Here is a 22,789-nt window from a genome sequence, read left to right on the forward strand (position 1 = left end):
GTATCAGTGGAAACGGTCACATAGTTTTAGAGCTTAGCTATTACATTTTCGTTGTATAGCTACATAGCACATCTCTGGTGGAAAAGCACCCAAGTACCGTGCTACGGCGTAGCTAGGAACTTTTCCCTTTTGCTACGACACAGCGTAGCATTAGTATTATTCAACGAACGTAGGAAATCTGTCGACAATTTTGTCCATCCCCTACGGGCCTACGGCGTAACCAATTTTACATCATGTTAACTGCTCTACGGCGTAGCCACTCACATGCTCAGCTCTACGGCGTAGCCTTTTTCTCCTATGACGTAGAAACTTTCTATCTACTACGGCGTAGTCTCACAAGATCAGCTCTACGACGTAGCCATTTTCTCCTACAGCGTAGCAACTTTCTATCTACGGCGTAGCCTCTCACATGCTCACCTCTACGGCGTAGTCATGTTCTCCTACGGCGTAGCAACTTTCTATGAACTACAGCGTAGCCTCTCAAATGCTTTCCTCTACTACGGCGTATCCATTTTCTCCTACGGCTTAGCAACTTTCTACCTACAACGGCGTAGCCTCTCTCACATCCGCTGCTCTACAGCGTAGCAACTTTCATGTTTACTTACGACTACGATGTAGCACCCATCTACAGCTAGTGCGCCGTAGCAAGTTTCACGTAATGCCGCTATACAATGTACACCCACTTTTCACCATTTGTGTTAACATGTAACATAAGTCAGTAAGCCTATTGCCATATTTATACTGGGCACTATTCCAGACTTCATGCTACTACTGAGAAATTTTGCGACAAAAAAAGCCCAGCAATACTTTGCCCGACCCAGGAATCGAACCAGGGACCTCTTGTCGCACTACTATTACTAAAGGACCAATAAAACAACAATATAGATTTTCACATTACCTTTTATATTTTATTTCACTAAACATTTTTATTTGTATTTTATAATTATTCTGATAACGTCAATAACTCTAGCATCCAACTATAACAAGATTACACTATAATTATGTCAAAATTTACAATCAATTTACAATTCTCAACTATTATTTATTATTATTAATAATGTCACCATCAACCGTACGTGGGATACACAATTATCCCAACAACCATTAATTAAAACAATCATGTATCCCACCGTTCACAAAATCATTTATATATTTATTACTAAAAATAATACCAAAAAAAAAACACATGGGAATTACAATTTAATAATGGAAAATAAATAAAACTTTCAAGTTAAAACAAAAAACAGAATCCATATAATCGCCTGCGGGATTCTTTTAATCGCTTGCGGGATTCCTTTAATCGCCTGCGTGATTCCCGTAAGCGATTAAGACATATTAAAGAACATTATTAATAATAAAACGAATAGTACTTAACGATACGATTATGCTATTATTTTTAAACAATAATAATTATTAATAATGGAGCTTATTATTTTCGAAAACATTAGGCACTTACGGATTACTTGAAGCGTGAAACTACATTATTATAAAGGGGGGGTTGGCAGTGAAACAACAATTAATAGGGGGGAGAGATGGCTTGAAATATTTTTGATTATTTTTTTTTACAATTGATGGGTCGACGTTTGGCCGCTATCTCGCCTGATGGTAAGTGATAATGCGGCCTACGATGGAGCACGTCTGCCCATAAGCAACCTATTCACTCGGGCTTTGAAGACACCCAGGTTATACCCATCAGGAAACTTAGTTCAAAGAAATTTGTGACTTTCATAAGGAACTAGCTTACTCCGTACCGCCTCAAACATTATCTTTCTCGCCTTTTAAAACCTACAAGCAATTTCAAGGCCAAAATTTGCCAAATCGGTCCATCCGTTCTCGAGTTTTTAGACGAGACTAACGAACAGCAATTGTTTTTTTTTACATATAAAGAGATATAACAGGACACTTCATCACATGTCTGTGACTCGAAACTAGTAGAGCTTTTCTCGATTAACCCTACAATACATAACAGATTTGTAGTTATTTGTATTTAAGATAGAATTTGTAGCGTGGCGTAGGGAGCATTTTTATTTCTTTATTGGCGTATCGGTCAAAGGGTGAGTAAACCGCGATTTTATAGTATGTTACTTTTGTCTCACTCTCTCTTTTTACTCTTTTCATAGATTCTAAGAGTTTCAAAAGTCACCTATATGAAAAGATATTTATTTACTAAAATATATACACACACAATTGCAAATAAAAATATATATAACAGAGTCAAAAATATAATGATAATGAAACGAGCGAATTATTTGCATCATCAACTTTCTGCCATACTCAGAGACATTTAATGATTACTTAAACTATTCCTTAGTAACGATTTTGTATCGAAAACAATTGCTAAGGACTGGGTTAAGTAGCCATTAAATGCAACCATGACCGTATACACCAAAATCTCTTACAATTTTAGGTAACTCCTAAGATACTATAGGTGACACTTAACAACATTTTGGTTTTTTATCAACCTATAAGTGACATCTAACAGTTACGAGGGCTTATTTGAGGTGCTTTCTCAAACTTAGTGACTCTAATGCCCGAATACTCAAACGCTACTCAATTTTAAGACGCTCCCAAATGTAGTTCTGTCCCTATCAATTCTTTATAAAATGACAGAGATAGCATGATATTTAAGTACATCTTAAAATTGAGTAGCGTTTGAGTATTCGGGCGTTAGACGATGTTTGGTTAATATGGCTATAGAGTTGAAAGTCGTCTGATTTTCGCTCATTTCACATTATGTATGTATAATATAACTATTGAAATTTTAATCATCTATGTAACTACGAACTACTAAATGTTTTAATTAGCTCCAGTTTTAAATATATTCACGCTATATATATAAAATACGAGGGGATGAGCAGAACAAGAGCTGTGATGGACGTGCAGTCTTGAAACTTATCGATTTGTTTAAAACTTATGTTGTTTTTGAGCGAAAAGTTATAAAAAAATTGTAAGGACAGTCCACGCTACCATCAGTTGACTGGACAATGTCTACACTACACGAGTCACTGTTTACATGTTACCATTAGCTCATGACGATACCTAAGTATGTATCGCCTGAACAGTCCACGCTACCATCAGTTGACTGGACAATACGCAAACCGATATTTTCAAAACTACAACCCCTCACACAAAAATTGACAAATCGCTTAAAATTTTATATGATTAACAATTTTGTGTTATTTATTAATTTAATTATTTCGAAAACGTTTTAATTTATGGCTTTTTCATGCTCCAATGTATATTTTCTTTGATTTTACGCGATAGTCTTTAGTTTTTGGGAAAATATTTTAAAATGTAGCACTGGGTTTAAAATGACATCTGCACTTAAGGTGTCACAAATTGTTGTTCCGGGTCTGGGTGTCGTGTGTATGTGAACTTGTATGTTTGTAACCCACGACACAAAAGAAATTCCCAGCTCAAATACTAAGACCATCGCGTCAAAACCGAAAAGAAAACTTAGCTATAATAATTAAAATGATTAACTATTAAAATAATAATTAATAGTAATAGGGTTCCGACTAAAGGTACGCGTCCACAGGCCCGCATCGCACGCAACGGATTTTAGTTAGTCTTGTATAGAAACTCATACAACTGCGTCCACTGATCCGCATCGTACGGACCGCATCATCGGCAATGCCTACATGCGATGCGTACTGATGACGTCATACGGAATGCGTGCGATGCGGGCCTGTGGACGCTTACTTTAAATAGAAAGGGTAGTAGTCATCGATGTCAAATTCAAAACTTAAAAATATCAGTTAGAAATTATACGGATTGTTTTTTATGACTTATGTTTGAGAGTGCTCTTCCACCAGAGATGTGCTAAGTAGCTCAACGAAGATGCAATAGCTAAGCTGTGAAACTATGTGACCGTTTCCACTGATACTAAGCTATGTAGCTGTGTGAGAAAGATGCGCAGCTCGAGTATGCAATGTATCGATAGCAGGGAAGCCATTCATAACACGCATCTTTCCATATAAAAAATATAGCTTAGTTGAGTCCGTTTCCACCAGTGCTAAGCTATGTGTACCAATGAATATGATTGGTGGAAAAAACGCATCCACAGCAATGTAGCATAGCACATCTCTGGTGGAAAATCACCCCGAATCGCATACAAACAATGTATGGGACTTCCCACGTAGATATTTCCTATATTTTTAAAACCATAAAACATACGACTCCTCTTCAAAAATACCAACCCAAAAACTAATCACTCAAAAATCCCACTTACACAATCTTTCTTTAAGTTCAAAATCGCTTGAACTAAACGAATTCGTTATACGAATCTCCGCCTTAATAACAAACGCAATACAATCAAAATTCCTTTCACACTCTCAAAAAAAAAACATTCCTAAACACGCATTTAGCAACCTTATCCTATAGTAAATAGAGTTGATTATCGATCAACAATTAAAAAGTACAATCAGGACAATTTCTAACTGACTAAAAAAAGAAAATTAATTCGGTATTATTTAACATATCTAAGTATATAGGGTGACTGATAATTAGTGAACGATATTTAAACACGTGATTGTACTCATGATTACAAACAACTTTCCCAAAGAAACTTTTTTTGTATACTCATTAGTTTTATTTTTATTACAATAACAAAACAACAAAATTGATCAGCTGTTAGCTGCAAGGCGCCCGCGTTATCGGAATACTAGTAGGTATTTTGATATGTTACACGATAAAAGATGTGTGCTATGTATAGCTTCCTTACTATCGATGCCATAGCATACTCGAGCTGCGCATCTTACTCGCACAGCTACATAGCTAAGGTATTTTGGAACTTTACGCGCGCGTGCTAACGAAATTTTGTTGCTTTATTATTGTGATAAAAATAAAACTAAAGATTATACAAAAAAAGTTTCTTCGGGAAAGTTGTTTGTAATCATGAGTACAATCACGTGTTTAAATATCGTTCACTAATTACCAGTCACCCTATATAGTTTAAAAACCTATATGGGACATATCGCGTACATATTATTTTAATAATTTTAAAAACAAATAACAGGTAAAGTATAATGATTTGAAATGTAAACTCAAGTTTGACATTCACTAACAATTTTTTAAAACCGACTTTAAAAAAAAAGCTTGTATGTATATTTTTTTATGTTATAAGCCGGTAAACGAGCAGACGGATCACCTGATGGTAAGCAATCTCCGCCACCCATGGACACTTGAAACACCAGAGGCGTTACAAGTGCTTTGCCGGCCTTTTGGGTGTTAGGAATTTAAGGGTTGTTGGGGAATCGGGGATTGGGAAGGGGGATAATGTTAGTCTGCGTTTATCTCGTGATTGGATGAACCGATTTTGATGCGGTTTTCAGAATAGTGTTTGTTACACTTATAAGCAGGTTTTAGTATATTAACCGACTTCAAAAAAGTAGTTTAAAGTCTCTTTTCGCAATACAAGTTTTTAAACTGACATGGTCACTAACACTATCATTAGAACTTGAGACGGGATATATACCATGTTTATTTATGTTTAGGGTTTTCCAAGTTATATATACTTTCTAAGATTAAAGACACCACTGACAATCGGTGAAGGAAACCTGGGCTTATAATTTCTGATTTAAAAGTTTGAAATCGCCAACCCGCATTGAGCAAGCATGGTGATGAAAGCTCAAGCCTTCTCCGTGTGAGAAGAGGCCTTTGGTCAGCAGTGGCCACTTATAGGCTGTTGATGTGATGTATCTCTGCCTACCCCCATTTACGAGAAAAAGCGAAATGTCTCGTAAATATAATAATTTTCAATACATTACATAATGTAATATGAATTCGTTTAAAAAATACTACTAAAATAGTAAAGTATTCAATATAAGTTACTTGGTTAAAATTACGGTTCATTTCGCATATACAGCTTATATTTATAAGCCCCGGTTTATCTCGAAATCGATCGAGCATACTCGAACAGTTATAAAACGGTTTTTATTTAGCTTGCCGTCTTTTTTGGGTCATTTAGTATAAAGAACACATTTTCGTATAGATTATTAACTAGAATTTCGAGTTTACATTTCAAAAAATGTCATTTAATAATAGTTCCTAATGCTTTAATAATAAGACTGAAGTTTAGATTGACGTAATTGCATGACAATTTGATTAAATAACTCCTAAAGAAACGCCCGAATACTGAAATGCTACTCAATTTTAAGTTGTACTTCAATATCGTGCTCTCTCTGTCATTTTATAAAGAATTGATAGTGACAGAACTACATTTGAGAGCGTCTTAAAATTGAGTAGCGTTTGAGTATTCGGACATAAGACTCCCCACACAGATGCGTTATTATAGGTCGATAATATTGCATGCAGTTTTTTTATTTATGGTATAAGCCGGTAAACGAGCAGACGTATCACCTGATGGTAAGCAATCGCCGCCGCCCATGGACTCATGATCTAACCTATATATTTGTTTTTTTATATATATTTCACGCTACGCAAGGCGAGCGGACGACAACTAGTAGTTAATATAAACAGTTACTAGCTGGGTTAAACCCCCATATCCCTTGGTACGCCTATGACAGGCTCCATATGTTTTGTCACAGTGCACAATCACATTATGGCATCTCCTCTTTGTACTAGCTTGCATGGGTCTAATGTAATAAACACCATAGCTAGATAAGTATTCAATCAAATTGCCAAACAAATACTTTTAAAATCATCGATTTCCTAATACCAGCTTTTCCATTAGAAAATTTGTTTTTTTTTTAATGTTCAGCCAATTTATTTAGTATGTAGGTAAGAAAATAAAGATAGATTCAGTACAGAGACAGTAACTATTGGTTGTGTGAAGCCGAATGGGTTACAAAACATATGGCTTTTTTACATTTGATGGGTCGACGTTTGGCCGCTATGTCGCCTGATGGTAAGTGACGATGCGGCCTACGATGGAGCACGTCTGCCCATAAGCAACCTATTCACTCGGGCTTTGAAGACACCCAGGTTATACCCATCAGGAAACACAGACTCCGGCAAAGAATTCCACTCCCTAGCACAACGAAGCTTGAAACGAAGCGCTGTGGGCTTCGTTACATATAACAACGTTACGCCTTTTATCCCCGAAGGGATAGGCAGAGGTGCATATTACGGCACGTAATGCCGCTATACAATGTACACCTACTTTTTATCATTTGTGTTATAAGTTCCATGTAATAGGGGGTGAGCCTATTGCCATATACTGGACACAATTCCAGACTCCGTGCTATTACTGAGATTTTTTTACGAAAAAAACCCAGTAATAATAAGGGCTTCGTTACAAAGCATACAATTTAGTATAACAATAGCTACTGTCTTTGTACTGAATCTATCTTTATTTTTTATCTGCATACCTTATGCCCGAATACTCAATTTTAAGACGCTCTCAAATGTAGTTCTGTCACTATAAATTCTTTGTAAAATGATAGAGATAGCACGATATTTAAGTACAACTTAAAATTGAGTAGCATTTGAGAATTTGGGCGTTAGCTGGCTAAGTTTTCAAAAAACCTAGTACTAAAAAATCGACGACAAAAATCTAAAATAGAAACCTAGATTAAAAGTAAAAATTCCTGTCAAACGTTCCTAGAATAAAAACTAAAAAAAAAAAAGAAAAAAGTATGTTTTTTTTTTAATGTAAGTAAGTAAATACCATATTTTTCATTGACGATTTGAAATTTGTATTTTTTTCACGAAATTTTTTCTTTTTGTAATGCCATTGGTGTGTTATAAATATGGAACAAAAAGGGGATAGGTAGGAGAGATATCTTTTTATATATAATTCTTCTGTGAGTGTGTATGTCACTGAACTTCTCTTAAACGACTGGACCGATTTTGATGAATTTTTTTGTGTGTGTTCAAGGGGATCTGAGAATGGTTTAGATTCACAATTTTGTCCGCTGGACAATGTTTTTTTAATAAATTTTTAATTTTGACAGGACAACGTCTGTCGGGTCCGCTAGTCCTTTACAAAACTGTATACATTTTATTGGTTGCGCGACCTGCGCGCACGACTATACATAATGTATTTTTATAATAACTATCGTGAGACATACTAAATTAACTAAAAAATCACGGTTTACTCACTGGTACATTAATGGAGAAAAGCTCTACTAGTTAGGTAGACTGCACAACGTCGCCGTCTGCGCACGCCGCTCATGATTAAGAGTCCCTCTGTGACTCGAAACTAGTAGAGCTTTTCTCTATTAATTTACGTGAGTAAACCGTGATTTTTAGAAAATTAGAATGTACTATATTTTTTATGATATAAGCCGGTAAACGAGCAGACGGATCACCTGATGGTAAGCAATCGCCGTCGACACTTGAAACACCAGAGGCGTTACAAGTGCGTTGCCGGCCTTTTAGGGTAGACGAACCGGTCCCTATCTGACTATCACATAGCGTGCCAATCACGCTACAAAAAATAAATTTCCATATTTATAACACACCAAGGCTAAATTTATTTATTTTACCATTTCATCCTATTTATCATTTACCATATTATATTTAAAATAACCTAAGAGATTTTATTTCTTCTTTATTTTTACCTAAAAGTCACTCATTCCGAAATTATTTTGTATCTTTGTCGAAATAAAATAGTAAAGAGAAATTGTCATGACGATACCTAAGTACGTATCGCCTGGACAGTCCACGCTACCATCAGTTGACTGGACAATCTCTACACTACACGAGTCACTGTTTACATGTTACCATTAGCTCATGACGATACCTTATCACTTTAAACGACAAAGATACGAAAAAATTACGAAAATGACGCGAAAATTACTGAAAAATGAATTATTTGTGAACTCTATAATAATTTCTAGGGAATTTTTTAATCCTAAATTTTAATTTCTACAGGTACCGTATAAGAACGAAATATTTTTAATTATATATACTGATTACTGAAAAACTGAATTATTATACTACACATAGTATAAAACAACCGGCCTCATCTAGTTATTTAAGAGATTGACGTGTAAAAGAGTTACATTGTAACCTATTTGTGAAATAAATAACATTTGTCATAAGGACGCTTTCCGCTGTCTGTTACTATGTATGCTTAAATCTTTCAAACTGCGCAACGGATTTTGATGCGGTTTTTTCTATCGTTAAAGAGTGATTTAAGAGTAAGGTTTATATGTATAACATTTCGAATTTAACGCGTGAGTAGCCGTGGGTAAAAGCTAGTCTATACTAGCTAAAAAGTTTGTTTGTTAGATTGCGCTAATCTCCGAAACTACTGGTTCAAATTTGAAGATAATTTTCTTAGTAAAATTTTTTATACCTATCCTGCCGGTACATTATAACTTTTTCAGCTTTTCAGTGATCAGTATTTTAATTTTTTTTTTTCATATACATGTTTTTTTTTTTCAATTATTTTCAATATACAAGACGAATTTTAACTAAAAACTAAATTGGACAGCCTTTGTTATAGGCTTCATAATTATTATTTTTTTTAACATTTGAGACTCTATATTATTTTTGTGACGTGTAACAGAGTCATAAGACACGTCAAACGGAGGGAGCCACAGATAAAAAATTATTTTGACGTATGATTTGACAGATGCTGTCAAAGTGTGATCTGTCATTTGTTTTTTTTTATTTTGTGTTGTGTTGAAGGTAGTAATTTTAATCCTATTTGAAGATATTTGATTTAAATAAGCGCCTGTTTCACAATGATGAAACAGGCGCTTACCACCGTACTCAGAGTCATTTAATGGTTACTTAACCCAGTCCTTAGCAATTGTTTTCGATACAAAATCGTTACTAAGGAATAGTTTAAGTAATCATTAAATGTCTCTGAGTACGGCAGTTAATGGAAGAATATTTTAATATTTCAGATCATTTCAAGTTGCCTTTCATTTATGACTGCTATACAGAGTCTCAAATATTTAAAAAAACGTTCTTTAAAATCTAAAATGTCTACTAAATATGTTTTTTAAAAACTAATTATTCACATAATGTGGTTACCATACATTATTTTTTACACTATACCGTTTAAATTTTAATTAATTTTTTTTTTGTGTTAATATTTAAAATTTTTTATATAACCATTTTATATCATTTCCAAAAAAAAAAGAAAAAAAATGCAAATTTACTTCAAAAAATGGAAATATCACAACTATTTTTCAAACTTCAAACTATACAATAGGCTGTACAAGGCTGTATGCAAAATACCATTGCCTCAAACAGTGTTGCCAGATAGAAATTTGTACACAGGCAATAAATTTTTTAACCGAAAAAGGTTGTTTTTTTTTTCAGTATAAAAAAAAACTCACCTTTTTTTATGTAATTTTTACTTAGTCGAATTTTTTCTTTGAACATTTACTTTTTCCGTTTTGGGTTTCTCCTTTTTCTCGACTTTTTCGGTTGCTTTTGGTTTCTCTACCTTGGGTAGTGGTTTCTCTGCGGGCGTGGTTGCTGCGGTTGCGGTTGCGGTTGTCGGTGGTTTCTTGGGTTTGTTCGCTTTCGCGGCGGCCGCGTAGTTTATTGGTTTGAAGCCAGATGTCGCTTGCGCTTCTTCTAACGGTGCTGGTTGGGGTTGCTGGGGAGAAAAATAATTAAATTAGAATTTTGATACGTGTGTAATGTTTTACCATAATCGACAAGACGGACATTAAAACAAATTAATAATAGTTACAATTCGACACATTTTCGGAATATTGGGATTAAATAATGTAAAGTAACCGTCACGAGAAGCTATAAATTATGTAAACAAACATCTTTTACTAAGTAAACATTTTATACTGCGAGATAATAATAACTTGAACATATTCAATCGACATGAAATATAGACGGGTTATATGAAAGTAACAACATATTTAATTTAGTCGAATTATATTTTAACGACGCAAAGCGCTATCGTTTGTGTTTCTTGGTACCGGAACGCGTCCGTCGCAGGGATTGTAAACTATCGGGACGCCATTTTGAAATAAACAGTCATTCGAGTTTCGAATGCTTACGAGTTTGTTTCATTGCTTTGCATATATCGCGGATCTGGTTGTTATTGTAAATTTTGTTATTGTTTCGTTATCACTTTTTACTTTTACGTTGTGAACTCCTGAACACTTGTTTACAAAATTTATAGCTTCTCGTGACGGGGACTTTAGCAACTTTTAACTCCGTTTCGCCACCAATGTTAAATTTTACCTGATTTTTCTTTGCTATAAACCTCACGGAGTCCGAGACCTTTCCAACGAATGCAAAACCGTGGAAATCGGTTCGTGCGTCCTGGAGTTATAGCGTCAGGAAGGAAAACCCGACTTATTTTTATATTATAGACTAATATTATAAAGCTGAAGAGTTTGTTTGTTTGATTGTTTGTTTGTTTGTTTGTTTGTTTGTTTGTTTGTTTGTTTGTTTGTTTGTTTGTTTGTTTGTTTGTTTGAACGCGCTAATCTCAGGAACTACTGGTCCGATTTGAATAATTATTTTTGTGTTGAATAGTGCATTTATCGAGGAAGGCTATAGGCTATAAAACATCACGTTATGACCAATAGGAGCCGAGCAGAGTGGGTGAAACCGCGCGGAAGTAGCTAGTCCTAAATAAGGCACTTTTGAAACGTCAAATTGAATTTTCCGTCAGTCTGTCTGTCAGTGAAGCTAGGCGCTCGTTCCAAAGTGTTGCTTCGAATGGAGAAGAACGAGCAAGAAACTCCATCGTTACTCTTTACAAAAAATGTTTTTTACAATATCTCTGATACATTATTTGATCATTTACCTGTCTATCAGTGAAGCTAGGTGCTCTTTCCAACAAGGCTCGGATACCGGTTAAATTTTCAAACCGTTATTATGTACTTGTACGCAAAACCTTTACATTGGGTTTCGTTCGCGAAACCGGTTTTTTTAAACCGGTATTTGGAACAGTATTTTCATAAAGGTTTTTTCGGATTAAACGGTTTAGAGCAATAAAAACCGGTTAATACGACGCACATCAAAGAAACGCCGCGCGCTGTTCAGATTATATTCAATAATAATATTTCAACGCGTGTACCGACATGCCCCTCGTCGAATAAACCGGTTAATTTAGGTTAAAATAAAGTTCTTTAAATGTTCACGTTCTCAAGAAAAGTTCGGAGGAAAACCGATATAAACCGGTATTAACCGGTATTTTTTAAACCGGTTCCGAGCCTTGCTTTCCAAAGTGTAGCTTCGAATGGTGACTATATTATAGCTACAATAATTAGGTACCTTAACATCACTGCTGTCTTCACTCTTCTCGTCCACTTTGATCTCGCTCTTGACGCTCTTCACCTCCTTCTTCTTGGGCGCGACCTTCGTCTCCGACTTGGCCGCCTGTGGTTTACTCTGCACCTGGACAATACACAGGATACATAAATATAAGGAGCTTAAAAATTAAAGTATCTGCCACGGCTTTAATGGGAGGTAGTGTTGTGTTTGAAGATTACGATAGTGAGTAGAAATTATTGATTTTTTGGAACATCACGGCTTTTATCCCCGGGGTAGGCAGAGGTGCACATTACGGCACGTAATGCCGCTATACAATGTACACCCACTTTCCACCATTTGTGTTATAAGTCCCATGTAATAGGGGGTGAGCCTATTGCCATATACTGAGCAACACACGTCCGTACACAAGCTGAAACTACTGAACGGATATAAAATACTGCCTCTTTGATCGAGTAGTCGCAAATGTGACTGCTCAAGGGGTTCGATTCCCAGGCATAGTACTACTGGATTTTTTTCGGTTTTTACGAAAATTCTTCAGTAGTAACACGGAGTCTGAAATTATGCCCACCCTACCCCTTAGGGGATAAAAGGAGTGACGATACAAATTTAAAATACCAACCTTACTCTTGACTTCCGGTTTGACCGTCTTCTTTAAATCTACTTTGGATTTAGAATCCTTCTTGTCTTTGGGTCGCTTTTCTTGCGTCTTGTCTATGGATTCTGTTGCGCTGACTTCTGGCGTTTCCTTCTGTGGCTGTTGTGATTCTGTGGGGGGGGAAAGAAGAATAAGAAGGGTTCTTTTTCCACCAGAAAAGTGCTATGTTGCTATGCTATGAAGATGTAAAACTATGTGACCGTTTCTATTGATACTAAGCTATGTAGCTGTGCGAGGAAGATGCGCAGTTCGAGTATGCGATGTATCGATAGTAGGGAAACGATCCCTAGCACGCATCCATAGCACGCATCGTTTCATATAAAAAACATATCTTAGCTGAGGCCATTCATCAGTGCTAAGCTATGCATACCAATGAATATGATTGGTTGGTTTATTTGCTTCTCATTAAGATTGGTTCTCATTAAGATTACTTTAAACGTAAAACAAATTCTTACTAAGCCCCCAGCTTACCTTCTGTGTTATCATGTGTTACATCGTCTGTAGTGTCGGTGGGGGGTGGCGCGGGGGACGCCTCTGTGGCAGTGGGGGGCTCCGACTGTACGGGGGCGCTGGGGGACGCTTCTTGTGTGGGGGCTTGTTTTTCTTCTGAAATAGGGGAGAGAAGAGTTAGTTATATTATTTATTAAAATTTAGGTGGACAACTTATTTAGAAATGTAGGACTTAAGAATTAAATAATTTCCTCAGTTTTTAAGTGTGGGAGAGCCATGCTTCGGCACTGCTGTGTCGGTTCGACTGGAGTGATACCACGGCCGAGCCGTACACCGACGTGAAACAACGCTTGCGTTGTGTGAGCGAGGTATCCGATCCCCAATTCCAACAACCCTTAAATTCTTAACCTCCAAAAGGCCGGCAACGCACTTGTAACGCCTCTAGTGTTTCAAGTGTCCATGGGCGGCGGCGATTGCTTACCATCAGGTGATCCGCATGCTCATTTACCAGCTTATCTCGTAAAAAAAACCTACGACACGAGGGAAGCTCCTAGTGTGGAGTAATATATTAGTGTATATCTATACTAATATTATAAAGCTGAAGAGTTTGTTTGTTTGTTTGAACGCGCTAATCTCCGGAACTACTGGTCCGATTTGAATAATTCTTTTTGTGTTGAATAGTGCATTTATCGAGGAAGGCTATAGGCTATAAAACATCACGCTATGACCAATAGGAGCTGAGCAGAGCGGATGGAATCGCGCGGAAGTAGATAGTTTTTTATATGTGCTGAATTCGACTAGTCAACTACCATATTGTTAAAGGTCTGGGCGTGAAGTTATGTGAAATTATGTGATTATAAATCCAACCACGACACAAGATAAACTACTAGTATGGAGTAACATAGTGTATATAATTATTATAATATGTACCTGTGGCGGTGGGCAGTGGTCTCGTGGGCACGAACTCGGCGGCGAGGGGGTTCAGCGTCGACCGCGACACCGTCTCCTCCAGCGACAGGGACGGCGCGCCGTTACTCGTGCTGCAAACATAATATTATTATATTAATACCTTAATATACACAAAATGATAAATAAAGATACAAAGGCGGGCTTAATGTCATGTAACATTTTCTCGGTAGAATATAAATTGACATGACAAAGTCAAAATAATATATATTTCAAATAGACCAGGAAGCAAGGCTCGGAACCGGTTTAAAAAATACCGGGTAATACCGGTTTATATCGGTTTTCCTCCGAACTTTTCTGAAGAACGTTATTTTAACCTAAATTAACCGGTTTATTCGACGAGGGGCATGTCGGTAAACGCGTTGAAATATTATTATTGAATATAATCTGAACAGCGCGCGGCGTTTCTTTGATGTGCGTCCGTATTAACCGGTTTTTATTGATCTAAACCGTTTAATCCGAAAAAACCTTTATGAAAATACTGTTGCAAGTACCGGAAACCCAATGTAAAGGTTTTGCGTTCAAGTACATAATAGCGGTTTGAAAATTTAACTAGTATCCGAGCCTTGCCAGGAAGGCACTTTTGGACGTCAAACAAAATAAAAAATGTCTGTCTGTCGGTCAGTCCCTTTAGTTGGTCTATTTGCTCGTTCCAAAGTGTAGATTCCTATGGAGAAGAACGAGCAAGAAACCCCATAGATACAACTAACTCAAATAGGGTTCCGGAGCTGCGGACTACCTAGCGGGTTTACCGGGGCTCCGGCTCAAAGCGGTGTAGGAACGGGGTGGTTTTTAGTCAGTAAGAGTCTGACACTCCCTCCCACCTCGCCCAAGGCGGGAGAAGTAATTGGATAACCGGGGGGGGTTATCCCTTAAAAAAGGACTAATTCTTAGGCCCTATGAATAGGCTATAGAGTCTATAGCCTATTCTAGTCTATAGTATAGACTCACGTAGGGTAGTGCGGGTGGTTGTGTCCGTTGGCGGTGGGTCGGTTGTGCCTCTCCCTCTGTTCGTCCTCCAACATGGCCTCTATGCACTGTTCCATCAACGCCTCCTCCTCGAGCTGCTGCATCACCTGCGGGGAATTATTTATTCATATTATATTATGTTAACTATCCTGAGACATAGTAAATTAACTAAACTAATCACGGTATATTCGCGTAAATTAATGGAGAAAAGCTCTTCCGAGTCATAGAGGGACTCGGAGGACTCATGTTGAAGACTCCCTCTGTGACTCGAAACTAGTAGAGCTTTTCTCCGTGATTTTATACCGTGATTTTTTAGTTATCATAGTATATTATGGTTGGATTATGGGCTCTGATGTGCCTTGAAACTGGCCGCTTACTCTTGAAACCAATCTCAATGTTAATGCAATTTCAATCCAATCATTATTCAATGTCAAAACTATTCAACCCTAATCGTAGCTGTTACCTTCACCCTTACACATACTCTCACTCTCTATCTTACACTCTCTTTCACTCTCTATGTTACACTCTCTCATTCTCCATCTCACTTTCCCTTTCTCTTTCTCACTCTCTCATTCTCTATCTCACTCTCTATCTCTATCTCTCTCTCTCACTCTCTATCTCACTCTCCACTTTCCCATTCTCTATCTCTATATCTATCTCTATCTCTATCTCACTCACTTACTCTATCTCACTCTCCACTCTCCACTTTCCCATTCCCTATCTCACTCTCCTACTCTCTGTCTCACTCTCAATTACCTGTTTGTCGAACTCCTCTTCGTTTTCCATCCACATGTAGTCTGCGAAGTCGTCCGGCTGCGGCTGGGCCGGCACGGGCGGGTACGCGGCGGGGGGGTAGTATGCGCCCGCCATCACGTAGCCTGCGGGAAATAGAAAGTAAAATATTTTAACAAATAGCTAAAATAAAGATATGGTTTTTTTTCAATGGGACAAGCCTGGTACAACCTCCCATTTATTTTTTATTTATTTATTATTATAAGACACGTCAACAGAATAAACACCAACATTAAAGAAAGACAAGATGAAGACACAAGATCATGTGCTTATGCCAATTATAGACATGCACCACATTTGCAATATTAACACAGTTAGATGTCATAAACAATAGTATAAATACAATGCAATTAACAATATTTTGTCCCATACCGCTGCAACTCCTGTACACCAGGGGGCCTACTCCGGTTCTCGAATGCGAAGTTTCATTTAATCTTCGGCCGTAGGTTTTATTGATTTACTAATAGAATTACTTGAAATAACGTTTTATTTTTAATTTCATATCAAAACCTATTTATTTATCTTCATTTCATTCATTCATTTTTGTTCACGAAAGTTCGCAATAAATAGAATTGTAGTATGCAATCTGCGAAGTTTTTTCGTTCATTCGTTCGTTCGTTGAATTAGAGTAGGCCCCCAGTATCTACAGTAGATACAACCATGAAAACACCGGAACACTGAAGTCCTACGTCCCAGGGACATCGAAACAAATCAGAAGATATTATTAGAGGAGAAAAAAAATCTCTCTATCTTCTACACGATACACTTTGGAGAGTGTGCATCCGTTCTATTCGACCTTATCCTACCGCCATCCTTTCAATATAGGACTAGTAGAAAGTCGGCCCACTATCATACCTTTTTTTTTTTTTTTTTGAGGGGGAGAACCACTATCATCCCTACAGAGTGAACTTCCCTTGGGTGCGAACGAAACGGTTCGAATCCAAGTTCCTAATCCGTGCAGCCAGGGAATGGAACAATCTGCCGGCTTTTATCTTTCCTGAGAAATACAACCCGGGTCTTTTCAAGGTCAGAGTGAATAGGTACTTTCTAAGTCTGTGTGCTCCATCTTCGGCCACATCTTCGCTTCGCCGTCCTGGCAGTAAGCGGGTTGGTGGCTAAACGCAGACTTATCAACGTTAAAAAACATATTCTATAACTCACCAGGCATGTGTGCTCTTGGTATGTGTACGGGGTAGACGGGGGGGCGATGGATGCCGGCGTCCCCGCTGCCGACCACGCCGCCGCCCACTCCGCTGTCTATGATCACGCCGTTTGGCTGGAAGAGGGGTGCGGGGGGTGGGTATTATTGATATCACAAATACAGTATAATTAGTTTGCAATGGTTTATATGTCGGAGAAAGAATAGGGTAGATGACTGATTTTTATTTTAATGTCCGTCTTGTAGATTATTTTGAAATATTACACACGTATTTTTTATTTTCTTACGGAAACAAATACTTTCGAAGATAATTATATCGATTTGAAATATCGCGTAACGTCACTTCTAAGTACATTTTATAGGTAGAAATGACGTATTTGCTCCCACTCCTAAACTTTGATTAGTTTTATTTAAGTATTGTTATCTTATATGACAAAATAAAAAAAATACGTGTCTAATATTTTATAGACTAAATAGATTTTTAATTTTCATACCCCGTCATCATCCCTACTAGTTTCGAATGGTTTATTAAAGTCAAATTGAATTGACCGTCAGTCTGTCTGTCAGTGAAGATAGTTGCTCATTCCAAAGTGTAGCTTTGAATAGAGAAGAACGAGGAAGAAACTTCATCGTTACTCTTTTATACCATTTTAAAATGTTTTACAATCTCTCTGATACATTATTGGATCATTTACCTATTGTATATATGAGAACAATACAACTTATATAACCAAAAAATAATTACCTGCCAGTGACCATTCTCCTCGTTGCCATAATAAGCCCCAACGTTAGCCGAAGTCTCCGGTATTTTCATATTTATATATATAGGTACTATGTAACACTTAACTTAGTTTACTAATTAAAAAAACAAAAACTTAAAGCGTTAAGTTAAAGACTAATGGGGATCAACTTAAAGTGTATGGGTATATGTTCCTTGTAAACAATTAGAGTTAATCAGTCCGTCTGTTGAAGCGGTAACTATCTTCATTTCTGGTGATCTCGGCAACTGGAATACAAAGAAAATAATTATATTATTAATTAATTTGGTGTTATGTTTACATATATAATCTATATACTAATACTAAAATATTATAAAGCTGAAGAGTTTGTTTGTTTGATTGTTTGTTTGTTTGTTTGAACGCGCTAATCTTCAGAACTACTGGTCCGATTTGAATAATTATTTTTGTGTTGGATAGTGCATTTATCGAGGAAGGCTATAGGCTATAAAACATCACACCATGACCAGAGCGGGTGAAACCGCGCGGATGTAGCTAGTATAATATATTAGGGTGACTGGTAATTAGTGAACGATATTCAAACACGTAATTGTAATCATGATTACAAACAACTTCCCCATAGAAACTTTTTTGTGTACTCATTAGTTTTATTTATATCATAAATAACAATATTTCGCGCGCGCGTGCTTTCGCGTGATCAGCTGTTAGCAGCGAGGCGCCCGCGTTATCGGAGGACTAGTAGGTATTTTGGAACATTACGCGCGCGAAATTTTGTTATTGTGATAAAAATAAAACTAATGAGTGTACAAAAAAAGTTTCTTTGAGAAAGTTGTTTGTAATCATGAGTACAATCACGTGTTTAAATATCGTTCACTAATTACCAATCTCGTTATATGCGAATTTATCAAAATCCTTTCTTAGGGGATGCCTAAGTCAGTGTCTTTATGCATGAAAAGTTTCAACACGATCGGTTACAAATTGACAGTTTCATACAAATTTTCATTCACTATTTTACTTTCAGAAAAAATGGGTAAAAAAACCGATAAGGCGACCCATCTACTGAAAAATTTACACGGGAATAGAACCCGATACATTACGTAGAAACCGGTAACACATTGGACAATAAACACAATGCGCAAGTGTAGTGCAGTTTGCGCAACAGTTGCGCATCGGTTGCGCCACCCTTTAAGTTGCAGTCAAAACGAAAATTTCTAACCACAATAATCATAAAAGAAATAGCTAATTGGCGATCAGAATTTCTTATTTGACTAAAGAACATTCTAATTAGATTTAAGAAATTTAAAGGATGGTATGGCCGTGCCGCTTTTTTGTAAGACTTGACGGGGGCACTGCCATACCCCCAGATATTTATAAACAAACCACAAGGTAAGACAACATCTGTCCACAGGTACGCACAGGTTTTTTATTATTATTAACTAGAAAAATACCTTTCCACACTAGGATTTTCCACCATGTCGTGGGTGCGTTTACAAACATACAAGTTCACATACACATGACACCCAGACCCGAAACAACAATTTGCGAATCACACAGAGTTGCTCCGTGCGGGTATCTAACCCGCTACACTTTGAGCGGCAGCCGTCAACCGTGCAGTCAAAAACCCATTGATAACGTGTTGTTACGTGAATGCATTTTTATATCAAGATCAGTCTTATATGACAAGAGTCAGCCCAGGGATCAGGATGAGTGTAATCATTCAATTAAACTAGTAGAAATAACTAAATCTTTATTGTAACAATGTAATACTGGGCAGTGGCAATAAGAGATGACGTTTTAATGGCCACCAGATGTCAATGAATCATGCTCATCAATCTCTCACCATGCTCAATTCTCTCCTGACTTAAGCACCGGAGTGTGATTTGTTTGCAATGAGATGGATAGATGTGTGTAGAGAAAATTAATATTATGTATTTTGTAAAGATGTTTTTATGTTTTGTGTTTATGTTCAATTACTATTTAGGTACTTTTTTTGTTAATTAATTTTATCTCTTGTGTTGAGAATTGTATTAGTTTTTAATTTCTTCTTTTGGCTGTATAACGTATTGGCGTAAGCTGTAATGTTGTATATGTAAATAAATAAATATATGTAACTACCATAGAGTGATGTCTCATCACACTTATAAAAGTCAACTCTGTTTCTTTGGATGTTTGTTCATCAATTATGCTGAAACTACTACAGATTTTGATGAAATGTATTAAAATAAGGAGTAATTTTTTATTTTTCTTTACATTATTTAATTAATTACATTAATTACTGTAAAACAATTCAAACTTTATGTTCTGACTTGATACTAAAAACAGTATTTTGTATACTTCATCTATATTGAACAATAAGTGAAAGACTTTATTTTACATTTGATGGGTTGACGTTTGACCACTATCTTGCCTGATAGTAAGTCATGATGCGGCCTATTCACTCAGGCTTTGAAGACATCCAGCCACAAGCGCATCATCTTTGATGAGCTTCTTGGCATGTCTTTCAATGTGATCTAGTGCATCTAGCTGGTATTTAGCCGAACCGTCCCAAAAGTACGGTATAAACGGTATGGTTGGCAACCCTAACTGTAGGTGTCAAAAACATAACAGCTACATACAACATAGTACATACATTGTGTCCAATGGTTTGATATTAAAAAATTCCAATAAGGTGCTGTGACGATTTCCAATTTGTGAGTTTTTTGAACACAATAACATATCCTTTTAGTCCCTGAAACCTACCCCGGTTAGAGAGATGGCCATATCCTCTAGACACCTGGAGTACTATAAATAGTATTAAATAAATGTTGCTGTAAAGGCCGAACGTTTTAGAACTTTGTGCTTCGAGTACGACCGGGCAGCCTTTTTATAGCATCAATTCCCGAGTGTTTGTTTTTTCCCGCTAAATAACGTTCGGCCTTTACCAGCAACATTTATTTAATACTATTTATAGTACTCCAGGTGTCTAGAGGATATACCCACTTTGAATAGTTATGTTATACTCATCAGTCTGCAAATGTCCTACAATTGAGCAAATGCCTTAATTACATAGACAAGTAATGAGCATTAATCACCATGTTTACTAATGTGGAATTTTATCCTCAATTCCTGATAATGGCTGATTAGACTGCACAGTTGGTGTGATGTCAGGGCAACCGACTGCCGCTTAATGAGTTGCAAGTTTTGCCCGCACGGAGCAACTTTTTGTGTGATCTAGAAATTGTTGTTTTGAGTCTGGGTGTATGTGTATGTGAAACTGTATGTTTGTAAACACACCCACGACACAGGAAAAAATGCTAGTGTAGGACAACATGCTTTTTATTAAAAAGATAGAAAGAATTTTGAATTTAAGTGAAGCAAAACTATGTTTATGGCATAACAATATAATAATTATAAAATATGTTTGTACCATTAAGTAATTTTAATTTGTATTTAATAGAAAACAAACACCATAATTATGCCTAAAACAAATAGAGAGGCTAATTATGTACCCTATTTAATGAAAACTTTAAACAAATTCATAATTATTTTGTTTAATATCCAGTAGCATTAGACTAACCAAGTAATGTTGATAAATAGTAGACTGTTTATCTAAGGATTATTATATAGCAACCTACATTGATATCAACAATATTATAAGATAATGGAGGTCAATGATACAGAAGCGGGAAAGCCCTTAACATTAAATTAGCAAAACTTATGATTAGATAAAATATAAATAAAACAACATATTTATTAGATTAATTCCCAATTTCCCGCCGAAAAAGTGAAAAACGCAATTCTAAATTTGAATATTAGATGGGTACCATAAAGTAAGAGTGGAGTGAAAGAGGTTTTATTTTATATGAATACTAAAATGAAATGAATAAAAGTTTTACAGTAATTTAGTTTTCGAGGCTAAATTTAATTTAATTCATTTCTTCTCTCATTATCATTCAGAATCATGCTCCAGTGATAATGTGTGTTGAGGAAAAAGGGTCATGAACTGGCTGAATAATAATACACCGTATCCAGCATGCAGTACAATTAAAAAGTTATAAAAACAATATGTCGTATCTATGCTAGATGTTTTGCTGTAAAGATTTCGTACTTGCAAACGTAAGTTGGCGATAATATTATGAAATTTAATGTCAACAAATGAAAGGTGTCCTGATTATTTAAAATATTCAACTTTCTACTTTAAAGCGGAACTTTCCACGTACGCTATTTACATCACACAACACGATAATTCCGCGCAGATGTAAATAAGAAAATTAAAAGTGAACAATAGTGCATATGAGGGGCCAAAAATAGATCAACCTACAAACCAAAATAATTAATTGACCGACTTACGTTATAATCGATTTTATGTAGGAATTCCGTAACACCATTATCGTGAACAAATATGATTACAAATCTAACTTTGATACCGTGTAAATGCATTTCAAATCGGAAAATATTGGATTGCACGTGTGCGTGGTCTTGCTACGTAATCTAAATCAAAGATACTCACTCATTTGACGCACTTATTGTGCCTACAGCGTTTTATATAAGTTTACAGTCCTCAAAATTAGTTTGCTACGAAACAGATGCACAAATAACTTTAAAATAAGCACTATAACCTCCAATATCACAATTTCACACACAAGATCATCAGCCAGTATTCGTGGCGCAAATGGCGACCGCTCTGAAGTATGCGCGCTCCAACGTGGACGATTCACGGCTGACTTCGTTGTAAAATACCGACCGGCGTTTTTTTTACAAATTCGCGTGCGATATTTTCTGTAAAATAAGTGTAAATAATGATAATATTACCTTTCTACTAGACAATCATACTCTTGTAAATTTAGCTGAGCCAAAAGAGTTGTCAAAATGACGAGTCAGTTCGTCGTTCAAATTATTTTATGGCTTTCT

At 36.4% G+C, this 22,789-nt stretch overlaps 1 protein-coding gene and 2 long non-coding RNA genes across 4 annotated transcripts in view; 1 reads left to right on the top strand and 2 right to left on the bottom strand.

Annotated features, from left to right (window-relative positions):
* The window catches only part of LOC126911849 (uncharacterized), a 146,600-nt gene that overhangs the window by 109,329 nt on the left and 14,482 nt on the right, over positions 1–22,789 (bottom strand). The window contains exon 2 of the long non-coding RNA XR_007706326.1: positions 3,040–4,944. This is a non-coding gene — a long non-coding RNA (uncharacterized LOC126911849). The remainder of the gene's footprint in view (positions 1–3,039; positions 4,945–22,789) is intronic.
* Positions 1–22,789, top strand: part of LOC126911857 (uncharacterized) — a 135,992-nt gene that overhangs the window by 107,709 nt on the left and 5,494 nt on the right. The gene's annotated exons all lie outside the window — the stretch shown is intronic.
* On the bottom strand, positions 9,186–22,710 carry LOC118280917 (proteoglycan 4). 2 transcript variants are annotated; one of them, XM_050700749.1, is made up of 10 exons: positions 22,691–22,710; positions 17,908–18,168; positions 17,165–17,279; positions 15,968–16,089; positions 15,194–15,318; positions 14,207–14,316; positions 13,298–13,432; positions 12,791–12,936; positions 12,172–12,294; positions 9,186–10,525 (listed from the first exon to the last, which is right to left on the bottom strand). In XM_050700749.1, the coding sequence occupies exons 2-10, from the start codon at positions 17,974–17,976 to the stop codon at positions 10,277–10,279; spliced, it is 1,194 nt and encodes a 397-aa protein (XP_050556706.1). In that variant the 5' UTR covers positions 17,977–18,168; positions 22,691–22,710; the 3' UTR covers positions 9,186–10,276. The 2 variants fall into 2 exon arrangements, with proteins under 2 accessions (XP_050556706.1, XP_050556705.1); XM_050700748.1 differs by lacking the exon at positions 22,691–22,710 and adding an exon at positions 22,389–22,597.

This window comes from Spodoptera frugiperda, chromosome 19 (assembly GCF_023101765.2).
Source record: "Spodoptera frugiperda isolate SF20-4 chromosome 19, AGI-APGP_CSIRO_Sfru_2.0, whole genome shotgun sequence".
Classification (NCBI taxonomy): Eukaryota; Metazoa; Arthropoda; class Insecta; order Lepidoptera; family Noctuidae; genus Spodoptera; species Spodoptera frugiperda.

Bases quoted from the DNA above. Each gene is read 5' to 3' on its own strand.
- LOC118280917 (XM_050700749.1), bottom strand. From the start codon at position 17,976: ATGAAAATACCGGAGACTTCGGCTAACGTTGGGGCTTATTATGGCAAC. The intron at 15,319-15,967 runs GTAATTGAGAGT...AATTCCCCGCAG, and splicing joins AAGAGGAGTTCGACAAACAG to GTGATGCAGCAGCTCGAGGA. The intron at 10,526-12,171 runs GTACCTAATTAT...TTTTCTCCCCAG, and splicing joins AAGACAGCAGTGATGTTAAG to CAACCCCAACCAGCACCGTT.